At 44.1% G+C, this 12034-nt stretch overlaps 1 protein-coding gene across 4 annotated transcripts in view; it reads right to left on the bottom strand.

The window, feature by feature from the left end:
* Window positions 1–12034, bottom strand: part of ABCC4 (ATP binding cassette subfamily C member 4 (PEL blood group)) — a 235102-nt gene that overhangs the window by 15661 nt on the left and 207407 nt on the right. For all 4 annotated transcript variants that reach the window (XM_087865049.1, XM_045810951.2, XM_087865048.1 and 1 more), the window contains 2 exons: window positions 6668–6840; window positions 6134–6239 (listed from right to left, as the gene is read on the bottom strand). In XM_087865049.1, coding sequence (XP_087721175.1) covers window positions 6134–6239; window positions 6668–6840 — 279 coding nt within the window. The remainder of the gene's footprint in view (window positions 1–6133; window positions 6240–6667; window positions 6841–12034) is intronic.

Genomic DNA, 12034 nt, shown 5'->3' with positions numbered 1-12034 from the left:
AGGACGAGCTTCAAGACGGAGAAAACGTACAAAACCGAGCCTAAAGAATGGGGAGGCTTGAACATGCAGCAAGTGGGGCTGGGGGGTGGAGAGTGGTCATTCCAGACACAGAGAACATGAGCCAAGAGGTCTGGAGATGAGCCTGTCAACTCCTTAAGGGCAGGATGCCGTGGTTTCCCTTGTCCGCTGCTGCATCTCCAGGCCATGGCATTGTACATGACGAGAAGAAGGTGCTCCAGTTAAATTCAAAGGAAACTAAATTTGGGGCATGGCGGTGCGTGCCCGGTGGTGTAGTTGAGAGGACTCCGGGGTGAGATCAGGTGGGGAATGAGTGTGGCCGGTCCTGGGAATCGGGCGGTGGGATCCAGGGATGACAGGACCAGGGATAGAGACTCGGGGGTCCACACAGCTCAGCTTGCTGAGTGGGCAAGATGGAGAGGCACCTGAGGGACAGACAGAGCAGGGTTGAGGACGGAGGCTTGAAACTCATTTATCTCACCTATCGGAAAAGAGACACGAGAGAAGGGGCAGTCAGAGAGGAGGGAGCGCTGGCAGAAACAAGAGCGCCCAGCCTCCAAGACTCACGCCAGGTGCTACAGAGCCCCCTTGGGGTGCAGACTGAAAAAAGGCCGGGAACAGAACTGTACCCACTTCGCCTTTACCTTTCCTGGTTTGAGCAAAGATTCCAGATCTTTTAGAATAAGTAAACATAAAGCAACTCCAGATTTTCTTTATGTACAGAAAAACAGGTAGAATTTTGAGTTTTTATGTTTAACATCTTTTATATCTGGAAGAATAGGCTCCTGTGATCTCCCGCGGTGCCCCCAACTCTCAATAGGCCGAGTTAAACTACAGACGAAACCACACATTCAAGCTGGTAAGAGAGCAATCCCGTGGCGTCAGCATCTCTCCAGGAACGCCAACCTCAAATCACTCGCGCTCTCTAGCACGTTGAGGGAAAATACATCCTATTGGATGAGTCAGTCAGTTACATAAACTCAATGAGGATGTGCTTATCAGGCCTGTGTATCTGCAGCTATTCCCGATAGCTGTCCTAAATATAAAAATTAAACGGACCCACTGCAGAATAATCTAATCCATTTTTAAATGGCAGGACGCCATCAGTGATAGTGGGGTGGCTTCAGGGAGAGGTGGGAGGTCGGGGGCACAGCACAGTGTGGAGGAGAAACCTGACAACGGCTGAGGGATGCCTGCGACAGTTTTCAGTAGGGCAACAAGCAACAAAGGGAGATCCCACTTGGCAGTAAGCAGAGTGGGAAAGATTGGAGTTTCAGACATCTGCTTTTGGTGGCCTTGGAAGTTGGGTCCCTCACTGATAAGATGGATGCCTATGATTTTCTCTGTGACAAGATACTGTGGCAAGTATTACTCAGAATCCTTTCTTAGGTCTTGAAATCGTCAACCATCGTCCCCTGGGGAAGCTGAAGGCAAGGTCACAGTGACCGCCAGAGCTGCCCCCCTCAATTCCTGCTATTGCATGTAAGCACCCACCCCCTCTCCCCAAGTATTTCTTCTCCCAGATCGTGCTTTCAACCTTCACAGTCCTTCTTTTTCCCTCTGAAAACCGGAATGAAATCTCTTGGCATATTTAAGGAGCTGTTCTCTTCTGAAATGTTCTTTTTTTTTTTTTTTTTAAAGATTTTATTTTTATTTATTTATTCGACAGAGATAGAGACAGACAGCGAGAGAGGGAACACAAGCAGGGAGATGGGAGAGGAAGAAGCAGGCTCATAGCAGAAGAGCCTGATGTGGGGCTCGATCCCAGATCGCCGGGATCACGCCCTGAGCCGAAGGCAGACGCTTAACCGCTGTGCCACCCAGGCGCCCCTCTTCTGAAATGTTCTAACGGTGGCCACGTACGTAGGCTTACCGAAGCCAAGTTCCAGGAAGGAGAAAAAGAGAATTTAAATAAAACTCCAGTTAGCTCTGAGGTGCTTTTGTGCTTTTCCAGGTGGGTATTTTACAACAGCGTCTGGGCTTGATTTCTCCGGGAAAAACTCTACTGAAAAGAAGCTGGAGTTTAGGAAGAAGGTAAAGACCAAAACAGCGTAACGTGACGAGGCGGACTCTGGCTTTCGTTCTGCACGACTCCCTAACTCTGGACAGTGGAAATGCTGACCCCAGGCAGCAACGCAGGGCTGCGGGGGCCTCCCCACTCCTGCTGTCGGGGGGAGTCTGGGGACGCTGTCAGGCCTGCGGGGACGCGAAGAAAAAGCTGTGCCACTGGCTGAAGAGAAGACGGGTCACAAGTAACCAGTTAATCCTCCAACAACAGGGAAGAAGCCGTCTTTAATGCCGAGATAGTGGTGAGTATTAGGAGAAAGAGGATTTCTAATTTGTCTGTCTTGCTCCACTGTTTTGTGGCAACTGAGCAAATGAGGAAGATTAAATTAGCTGTCATTATGACTACATCATGTTTAATAAAGTTAAAATTGAGAGAACATCTTTGTAAAATAGAATTCTAAGCCTAACACATTAATGGCGCTTAATGAACCAAAACTGGGCAAATCCCTTTGGAGAGCCAACACATAAACAAAGCTATTAATTAGGTCACAGTTGTTTCCCAACAAGCCTTTGTTTGATTTACTTACAGTAAACAAAACCATATCCATACGTCTTTGTGCAGAAGTATTCACCAGTGCAACAAAATGTAATTATGACACCGTGAGCGCGTGCAATTACACGACTTTACGATGACAGGACTGTTGGTTATGCCCTTCGTTACATCCATCACTTCCCAGCCACTCCCCGAGGCCGGCCACCCTCCACCACGCTCTGGAGCAGTAGGCCTTGCAGCTGACTGACGCGTCTTTACGCCCCTGAAGCTTTCAGAATAACAGAACAGACCATTGCTTGCTTTTTGGAAAGGAAACAGGTATTTCTAAAGCCAGCAAGAAAAAATAATTGCTCCCAAAACCAAAGGTTCGAGAAAAGAACATGATTTATGGTGTTTTGCTGGACTGAAGGCCAACTGGGAATCAGATGCTCTAGAATAAAATAGAACGTTTCCACCTGGAGTGGATGCAGCACAGAGGACAGCTCCCCCACGGTGACGCTAGGGAATGCAGGCCACCTGGGTCCCCTGAGGTCCACTCCTGCCATTCCTGTCAAAGGAGTCAGCAACCCAAACCAGCTCTGACTGAGATGTAAGCAAGCGGCCGGGTTCACCGCTCCTGGTGGGAGCGGCAGCCCCATGGAAACATGCAGAATCCACCACAGAGAAGAAGGTCCTTCCAGGCACAGGTCACAGGCTCGAAAGAGAACCCTGCATTTCCCGTCTCCAAACTGACTTCTTCCTCAGTCTCCCCAACTCCCCCGGATCTCAGGCCCCTTCCCTCACGTGCCAGCCTCGACCCATCACACCGTCCTTTTCTGCCCCCAATCCAACCATCTCACCATTTCCATTGCTGGCACCTCAGTTTCAGCCGCCAACATCCAGTTGAACCAAAACGCGACTGACAGTTCTAACTAAGCGGTTTTAACTGCATCTTTAAGGAAAGAGGGAGGGCAGAGTAAGGCCAGGCTAGAAAGGAAGGGAGGGGCTGTAAATTGCTTTGCAAAACCGTATTAAGGATTTGGACAAAGACACTGACCAAGAGAGAAAAATCTGAGGTTCTCAAAATTGACCAGGAAATACTACTGGTAAGGACAGCATTCCGCAAATGAACCTATTTTGATAATGGGAACGAAGCTGACTGCTTAAGAGGATACAGAAGTTCCCACCAGTGGGTCAGACGCTAATAGGTCAGATTTAGAACAACCGGCTGATGAGGCTGCCAAGTTCTGTCCTTTGCTGATTCCCTAACTGATCACGCATTCCAAAGCCACAGTACTCTAAGTATTTCTAAATATGAGATGATACAAAGAAGCTGCTACCATCACTGTCATCGTACCAAACACTAAAAATAAATCTATACGGTATATTTAGGAGCAAGGGTGTTATTTGGACGGGCCCCCAACTGAGCTGGAGATCAAGCCAGCTGGCTGCCGCTTGGCCGCTCAGCAGCCTGACAAAGCGTGGCAAACAGGGAAACGTCCCGGCATCACTCGTTTACCGTGGAAGAAGGACGCTTATGGGCACAATCTGACATACAATGATGAGAGAAGAGAACAAAGTGACAGGAACACTAATAGAAATGAAAGGTTATTTTTCCAGTTACCATTCAAGAACACACAATGAAGGACTAAGGATGCTTGAGACTAAATGTTTCTGGAATCTAAGAGTCATGGTCCCACTGTCATGGAAGGCCACAGCTGGGGTGGCCTGCTTCCTACTGTGACGTTCCGGTCCAGACTGGCCACCCTGCTTGAAGGCTAAAATATCCTTTTGGTTTGAAATATCCAACTCCTGTCGTCTGCCTCATCAGAGCTCATTCCTACACATGTGCAGGTCCGGGGAGTGCTGAGGTTGAAGGCGCTGCTTCACTGTGGACAGTCTGGGATGTTCTCAGTGCCCTCCCTCCCCAGCCCCCCGATGATCCCATCTGATAATACATATGAAGCAGGGTGGGAGGTAATATTCCGGAAACTGCCCCAAAGAATCAAAAGAGACAGTTCCGTTTTCACCGCACATAAGAAAGCTTCACTATTACTAATTGTTTATTCCCGATTAATAACCTATTTAGTACAGACCATCAAAATCACTGGTTAACTTCATCTGTTGCCTCTCATGCACTATGCGGGCCTTCTTTATCTATTTACTTCTTCACCACTAATCAAAGCATCACTGGACACCGTGGTGTCTGGTAAAAACGGTCAGCGTCCACATGATAGGAGAAAACGAGCCTGTTGCCACAGGCGGGGAGTCAGCCTGAAAATAACTTGCATTCCTTGGGATTATTTGCATCCAAAGGCTTTTTCTTTGAGGGATGGCTCTCTTATTTTATAAAGCCACATCCTAAGATTTATTGAAATTGCGCAAGCAGCAGAGGGGAAGGAGACAGAAGAAAAAAGAAAGGAAGAGAGAGACAAAAGGGAGGGAGGAAGGGAAAAAGGAAAGAAAAATAAGGAAGATTGAATGATTAAGAAAGAAAAAGCCAATCAAACCTAGAAGATACCAGACAGATTATCTAGAGACCAAAGCCTGGAGCCTGCCACGTGTGCAGTCGCCAGTTCTACTGTGTAAGAGGCTTGCTGGCTGGTCGTCTAGTCTCTCAGCCCCAGATCCACCTTTCCTCCTACTCTCTCACCTGAGATGGTGGGGCTGGGTTTCTGCAAATCCCATGTCAGAGACGCTTTGGCTAGTGGGTGCTCTGTTGGCTTCCACCAGCAGGGGGCACTAGATGGGTGAGGGCCTGAAGGTGGGACACAGAGCAAAAGGTCTCCCTGGTTTATGCCACTCCTGCACCATCGCCTGGGGACTGGGACCTGGTATCAGCTCCCATCTTCCATTAGAACACACATCAAGCACCAGCTTCACGGTGCACCTCCCAGACCTGCAGCTGGGCAGTGGCTCTCCTTGGAGGTCTGAGCATAGGAGTTTTTAGGGTCTCTCTTCCAAGCTCTGAGGTCTGGAGATCTGTCCTAGAGCTCAGTAGGTGCTTCCTAAAATCATCACCCTGGTGTTTCCCTCCCACTTTCCCAGCCCTCCAATTCCTACGTTAAATCCCCTACATCAAATCCTTTCCGTTGAAATACATTGTTTCTGACTGAGGCCTCTCTTCTCAGACTCCCCTCTGACACTGTATTTTGCAAACATCCCGACAGCCAGGAAATTCTGTGACTTACCCAACAACCAAACGGCAGCCTAAACGAAAGCCCAATTTTTTGATTAAGAGAATCCAAAATACTGAAACAACCGTGACACGGTGAAAATGACTGTTTTACCACACTGTAAGAAGAGGCCAGATTTCGGATTTGAAATATTTCCATGGCTGACCATCATACAGAAAAAGGACAATTCAAAAAACTTTTAATATGGAAATATGAAATTACTATATAATTTCACATTCTAAAGGTATAGCTAAGTACTTGAGTTATTGTCAGGGATGAGAGGAAAAACCCAACAGAAAATGAACTCATTGGAGGTTTCTATCAGGTTGTACAAGGAAGGTCAAGTTGAAAAACTGAACATTAATGGAAACACCTGGAATGCCACAGGTGAGGGTCTTACCATGATCTTGTCGCTGTCAATAATGGTATTCAACCTGTGTGCAATGGTTAGCACGGTGCACTGGGCAAATTTCTCACGGATTTTTTTTTGTATTAATTCGTCAGTTCTAGAACCAAAGGAGTTGGATTTAGTTCAGTAGAAGGGGAAAAGCAGACTTAAGACTGAAAACAATGACATTTTCATAATGTTTTTAAAAATCAAAGACATGATCTTGTTGTTGAAAAACTGAGTATAAAAAATCTATTTAGAAATTTCCTATTTTGCATATAATGATGTAGAACATTCTTCCCTCCAATTGCTTGAAACTTTCAGGAGTTGAATTTAGGAAACCAGCTCTGTTAGGAGGCCTAATAATACCATTATTTGGGTTGCTGACCTTGTTTTGGTTTCTTCCTGTTTTCCAGAATTAATGTTATCAAGAGGTGTCTTTGGGGCAAAGAGAGAGCTTAAAAACATTTCTCAGCATCATGAAATGTTTCTCATTGACCACATTGAAAATCTGGATCCCAGGGTTCATGGACCTCAGTTCTGTACCTTGGGTCCACATTTGCTGTTGCTTCGTCAATGATCAATATCCGGTTTTTCCTGAGGATGGCCCTGGCGAGGCACACCAACTGTCTCTGTCCCACACTGAAATTCGATCCTGATTCTGCTAATTCGGTGTCCAATTTGCCAGGAAGATCTTCAATGGCTTCTTTAAGCTGTACCTGTGGATACAGAAAGAATGACGTCTTCCTACACGAACTCCTACTGAAGTAGACAATCCCACTAGACACACGAGCTCTGACATCCTCAGGACGCCTCAGAGTCCTTACGAGTCCAGTCACGTGATGGGAGGAGTTACTGCCAATCACTGTTCACTGAAAAAGATGGTGGCCTCCACTCAGGACAGAATGATTCTGACTTAGGAGCACAAGCTTAATGGGAGTCGAGACTCCACTATGCTGCCATCAGTAGGCACCATCTGTTCAAGCGTGAAGAGAGAGAGACTAGGCTGCATAAAGCTATCCTCAAGGTAACACAGGGAGTAATTTAAAATGTTCCTTCTTAATTTTTAGATAAAAGGTAACTGAAGGAATTTATAAGGACAAAAAGGAGAACGGTGGTTGCCTAGGGGCAGAGGGTAACTGTAAATAGATAAAAGAGAATTTGAGGGTGGTGGTGACAGAAATGTTCTAAACTGGATTGCTGTGATGATTAACTACAAATTTACCAAAAATCACTGAATCACACCTATAACGAGGAAATTTTCTGGTATGTAAAATGATACCTTAATCCAGTTGGTGATAAGAAATCATCTGTGTCCCCCGCCCCTGCCACATGACATCCACCAGGAACCCCTCCCTCGGGATTAAGGAAATTTCTCAAAAAATGAAGGTATTTCTCTCAATGTAGTCTAAAAATTTAAAAACGTTAAAAAGATCATATGGTTGAGTCAAGTTTCCCAGAATACATTTTGTATGGGAGTTAGTACACTAAAGGGAGAAAAAAAATTTTAATTATTGCAGGAAGCATGGCTCTCTAAAGAAATAATCTTGTCAGCACTTTACCATTTTGGAAGGTTTTCAACTTAATAAATAAACAAATTCAAACAAGGGCAAACCACACCTCATATATTAGCAAACCTGGAACCTATTTTGGGGATGGCTCTTTCCCAAATTTAATCCATACTGCTAGACCAGTCAAGGGCATTTACTTTAATCTCATAAATGACTTGAAGTGAATGAAAACTCACGAAAACAGGGCACAACATCACGTCTTATTTCCCCCAGACTCTTGAGTTTATACAGTGCTTATATTAACCTACCTTCATAAAATTGTAAGTTCCAAAAAAACCCAAACTGTTAAACACCAAAGATAATCTGAAACCACACTGAGTGGTAGAGCTCAGCTCCAAGCCTACATGTTTGAGGAAATTTTACACAATCCAACCTCAGGCTCTCCTTGAGAGTTCAAGATCAGAGAGTAAACACACTTGGAATTAAGAGACCGAGAGATCGATGGGTGATGGCCAACAAGCAGGGACACAGAACTGCAATGTCAAGTGACAAAACCCAAGGGCACGTGAGCAATGTTTTTACAGCATCGTCAATGCTGAGGCACTTCTGTGAATGTGATGATTGTGCTTAAGACCCAAGTCCAATGCCCAGAAATGGGGATCTGAGTCAGGATTAAATATGGTACTGGTACTCAGCATTCACATGAAAGGTATACAAAATCTGAAGTGTAAGATCTGGACGGTGGGGGCCAGCCCTGGCACTGAAAGTTATGAAATGGGAGGTGTCGGCCTACTCAACCCCCTCCACTACAAGGAGGAGGGCTCACAGGTGATTCTTCTTATGAAACCGATTCCTAGATCTGCACCCCAGGGGATGGAGCCGATCGAGGCTTTTATCAGCTCTTCCTTCCGGGTTGCCTTTGGTCACACTTGCCTAAGCCAATGGGGCTTCCTAAGACTGATATCCTGACGTTGAAGAGAGAACCTCATGCTTGCCCCTGACTCAGGTGATAGCTTACTAGCCTGCTGTTTGCTCCTCCTTTGGGTTGCCCACAGCTGCCTGACGAACAAACATGTTTTCCAGAAAACACTGTTTTCTGAGACTCTGTCTTCATTGACGAATCAGGGCTGATTATGAGAATGATATGAATGTGAAAGCCCTCTGCAGTGTTTTCATCCACTCCATCTATAATGAAGTATTAGACCCGAGAAAAGATGAGAGAGGCAGAAGACAAGAAGGAGTTACACTGAGGGAATCTGAAAACCTCTGCGATAACAGCATAATATTACTACTCCGTGTCTTGAGTAGGATGAGGACTATGTAGGAGGAGGTCCTTATTCTTACACCGTATATATTTAGACATCTGTAAGTGAACTGTAACTTACCATGAAAATTTCTACTTATTTTCCAGTAGGTTCAGTACAACACAGACTGTAGAAGAGAGGAAGCAAATGTGGCCACATAATAACCGGTGAATCAGGGTGAAGGGTGCATATGTGCTCATCATACTATTGCTTCTACTTTCTTGTGATATGAAAATTTTTCAATACAAAATTGGGACCCTGAAGCCAGAAAGCCTGGGCATGAGTACTACCTGGCTCTGTCCATTGGGCAAGTTCCTGAACTTTCTCTATCTTAGCTTCCTGACCTGTAAATAAGACTGTAACAATTTTAAAGGTGTCTACCACCTAACATTGTTGGAATATAAAATGCATCAGTAAGTGTAGAGTTTTCAATAGTGTTTGATACAAAGAGATTGATAGATATTACCTCTCCATAATGTGGTCAGTTAACCTCCATCAGTGTTCTGCTTTATTTTTCTTCTTTGCATGCATCAGGACGGAGACTTGATTACATATGCACTGGCTTATTTTCCATCTTCTCCATGAGAATTTTAGCTCTGAGAGGGTATGGTCTCTTTTATGACTGTAAGAGTCCCAGAATCTACAACCTCTGTCTAAAAAGATCTCATTGGGTATTTGCTGGATGTATGAATGAAGCTGCAAGTGTTATCTCACTTTGTGACATATTTGATCATATAAAAATCAGAAAATAAATCCATATAATTTATATAAGATACCATTTTCTTATTAAAAGTCATTGTAAAAGAAATAAATTCTTCACGAAAACTACATAGCTTCGAGATATCATAACATCATACTTTAAAGTACAGAAAGCATTTAGAAAATAATTTAAGGAAAACAGGCCAAATAATGCTATTCAAAACTATATATCTCCATAGAGAGTACTTCAGAATATTTTCAGTATTCAGATTATTAGGAAAATAATAAACTACAGCAAAACTGAAAATAACAAACTGAATTCATAAGACGCCCATCTGCATCTTCGTAAACCTTGTCAGAATAACCCACTGTGTGTGCTGAATCTACCAGGTGCCAGCACCCCTCGCAGGACGCTAACTCAGATGTCACATTTTGTGGGACTTTCTTACTTTTCAAAAAGAAAGGCTGATGCAGGCTGGAGAGCGAAGAGAGTCTGACATACAATCAACAGGTGGACAAGAGCTCTTACTAGACCTAAACCAACAGTAAATGAAGCGACGGGAGAGCCCATTTACCAAAATACACAGCCTCAGGAGAAATGGAAATACAAGCCACCGCGAACAAGGGCTGCATTAATTACATTCCCCACGCATACACTGCTGACGCTCAGCGTTCCTGGCCTGGGTTCCTACAGCGTGAGAAATCCCTGTGTTCTAACAGAGATGCCATCTGTGCTGAACGTACTGGACGATTCCTCCACAGTTCTAACATGACGTACCCTACTCTTAATCGCGTATCCCAGTAGTAAGGCTGTTTGTTGTCGTGGCTTTTTAAAGAAGTATCATACTGCTGAGTTTTATCTATTATGACCTTTTAGCCCCTTGACCAATAAACTGTTTCACTTCTAGTCATTATTTATATTTAAAAACTGCCAGGGCTTCGTGGGTGCCCTAATTGCCACTAGTTTCTAATGAACTTTCTTTGGTTTGTGGCTGTTTTTCAATATATGAAAAAAGAGGCCGGATGAGACGGGCACCATGCATAGGACTGCATCCTTCTGACCGTCTAACTCGTCCCGGAGAGGAGGAGACACAACCAAAAGGACTTAAAACACACACACACACACACACACACACACATTTTTTTTTTTTTTGATGGTAAAGTTTTGGTTTTTTTTTAATGTTTTTTTATTATATTATGTTAGTCACCATACAGTACATCCCTGGTTTCTGATGTAAAGTTCGATGATTCATTAGTTGCGTATAACACCCAGTGCACCACGCAACATGTGCCCTCCTTACTACCCATCACCAGTCCATCCCATTCCCCCACCCCCCTCCCCTCTGAAGCCCTCAGTTTGTTTCTCAGAGTCCACACAAACTTTTAATTGAAGATCTTAAAGAGGAGAAAACAGTAGTGCTCTCTCATTGGCTCTCAAGCCAACCCTATGAGTTTGGGATCCTGTTTCCAGTTCGGCATCATTTGTAAAGCAGCTGGCCAGGGTGGTTAGTCCACCTTAAAGGGCGCTGCCAAAGATACCAGGTCTCCTACGTCTCCTGAAGAGCAGGACTGGTTACGATGCACTCACAGGAAGAGGCACGCTGCAGAGAGGGTGGACAGACTGAATATGATAAATCAAGAACAAGCTGAGTGGCACTAGACTGAATCATCTGTACGGTGTCTCTCCAGACAAATGCACATATATTCCATCATGAGTACAATTTTAGAGAAGGAAGCTTCTTAGTCCACAATCTAAAGGCCTGGAGATTCTAAGGATTTGAAGTGAAGGGTCCCTGACCTATCACAGAATGAGCCCAACCTCCCTGAACAGGGTCGTGAAACCCATATAACTACTGTAAAAAGTTTATAGTACTTCATGTGCCAGGAGTATGATACAGATGATAAAAGCAATAAAGTTCACCAGAGAAAATCTGGAGAATTTCAGAAAAGCCAAAGGGAAGAGGGAAAAAAAATCACTATTGTTTTATTATCCCCCAAATAAGCAACGTTCATATTTTGATGCCTTTTAGGTGCATGTATCTACATATGACTAAAACAGCTGGAATCATACTGTAAATACATTGATATATTAAGAAATATTTTAAGAAAATCTACCAAATCTTTTGTGGAAAAACATACACGTCGTGAAGAAATAGTTTCTAGAGAAACACAACTATGGGATGAATTCTCACTCTAAGAGGTATCACTAAGGCAATGAGGTCAATTCCAAAAGTAACACATGAAAACCACTCCCTTCACTTTGTGAAACACTCATGTTTATTTCTGTTTAAGAAAGTTCCTAATGTCTTTGAAAATAAAGGTAGATCTTACTATTACCACTTCCATCACATTTTTAGAATTCTGACAAGCTACTAAATTTTATTTTAATTTTGGCAGAA

The sequence above is a fragment of the Ursus americanus genome, chromosome 10, assembly GCF_024610735.1.
Source record: "Ursus americanus isolate L20-20 chromosome 10, mUrsAme1.1.p, whole genome shotgun sequence".
Classification (NCBI taxonomy): domain Eukaryota; kingdom Metazoa; phylum Chordata; class Mammalia; order Carnivora; family Ursidae; genus Ursus; species Ursus americanus.
The sequence above is the reverse complement of the archived record's forward strand: the minus strand, read 5'-3'. Positions and strand labels throughout refer to the sequence as shown.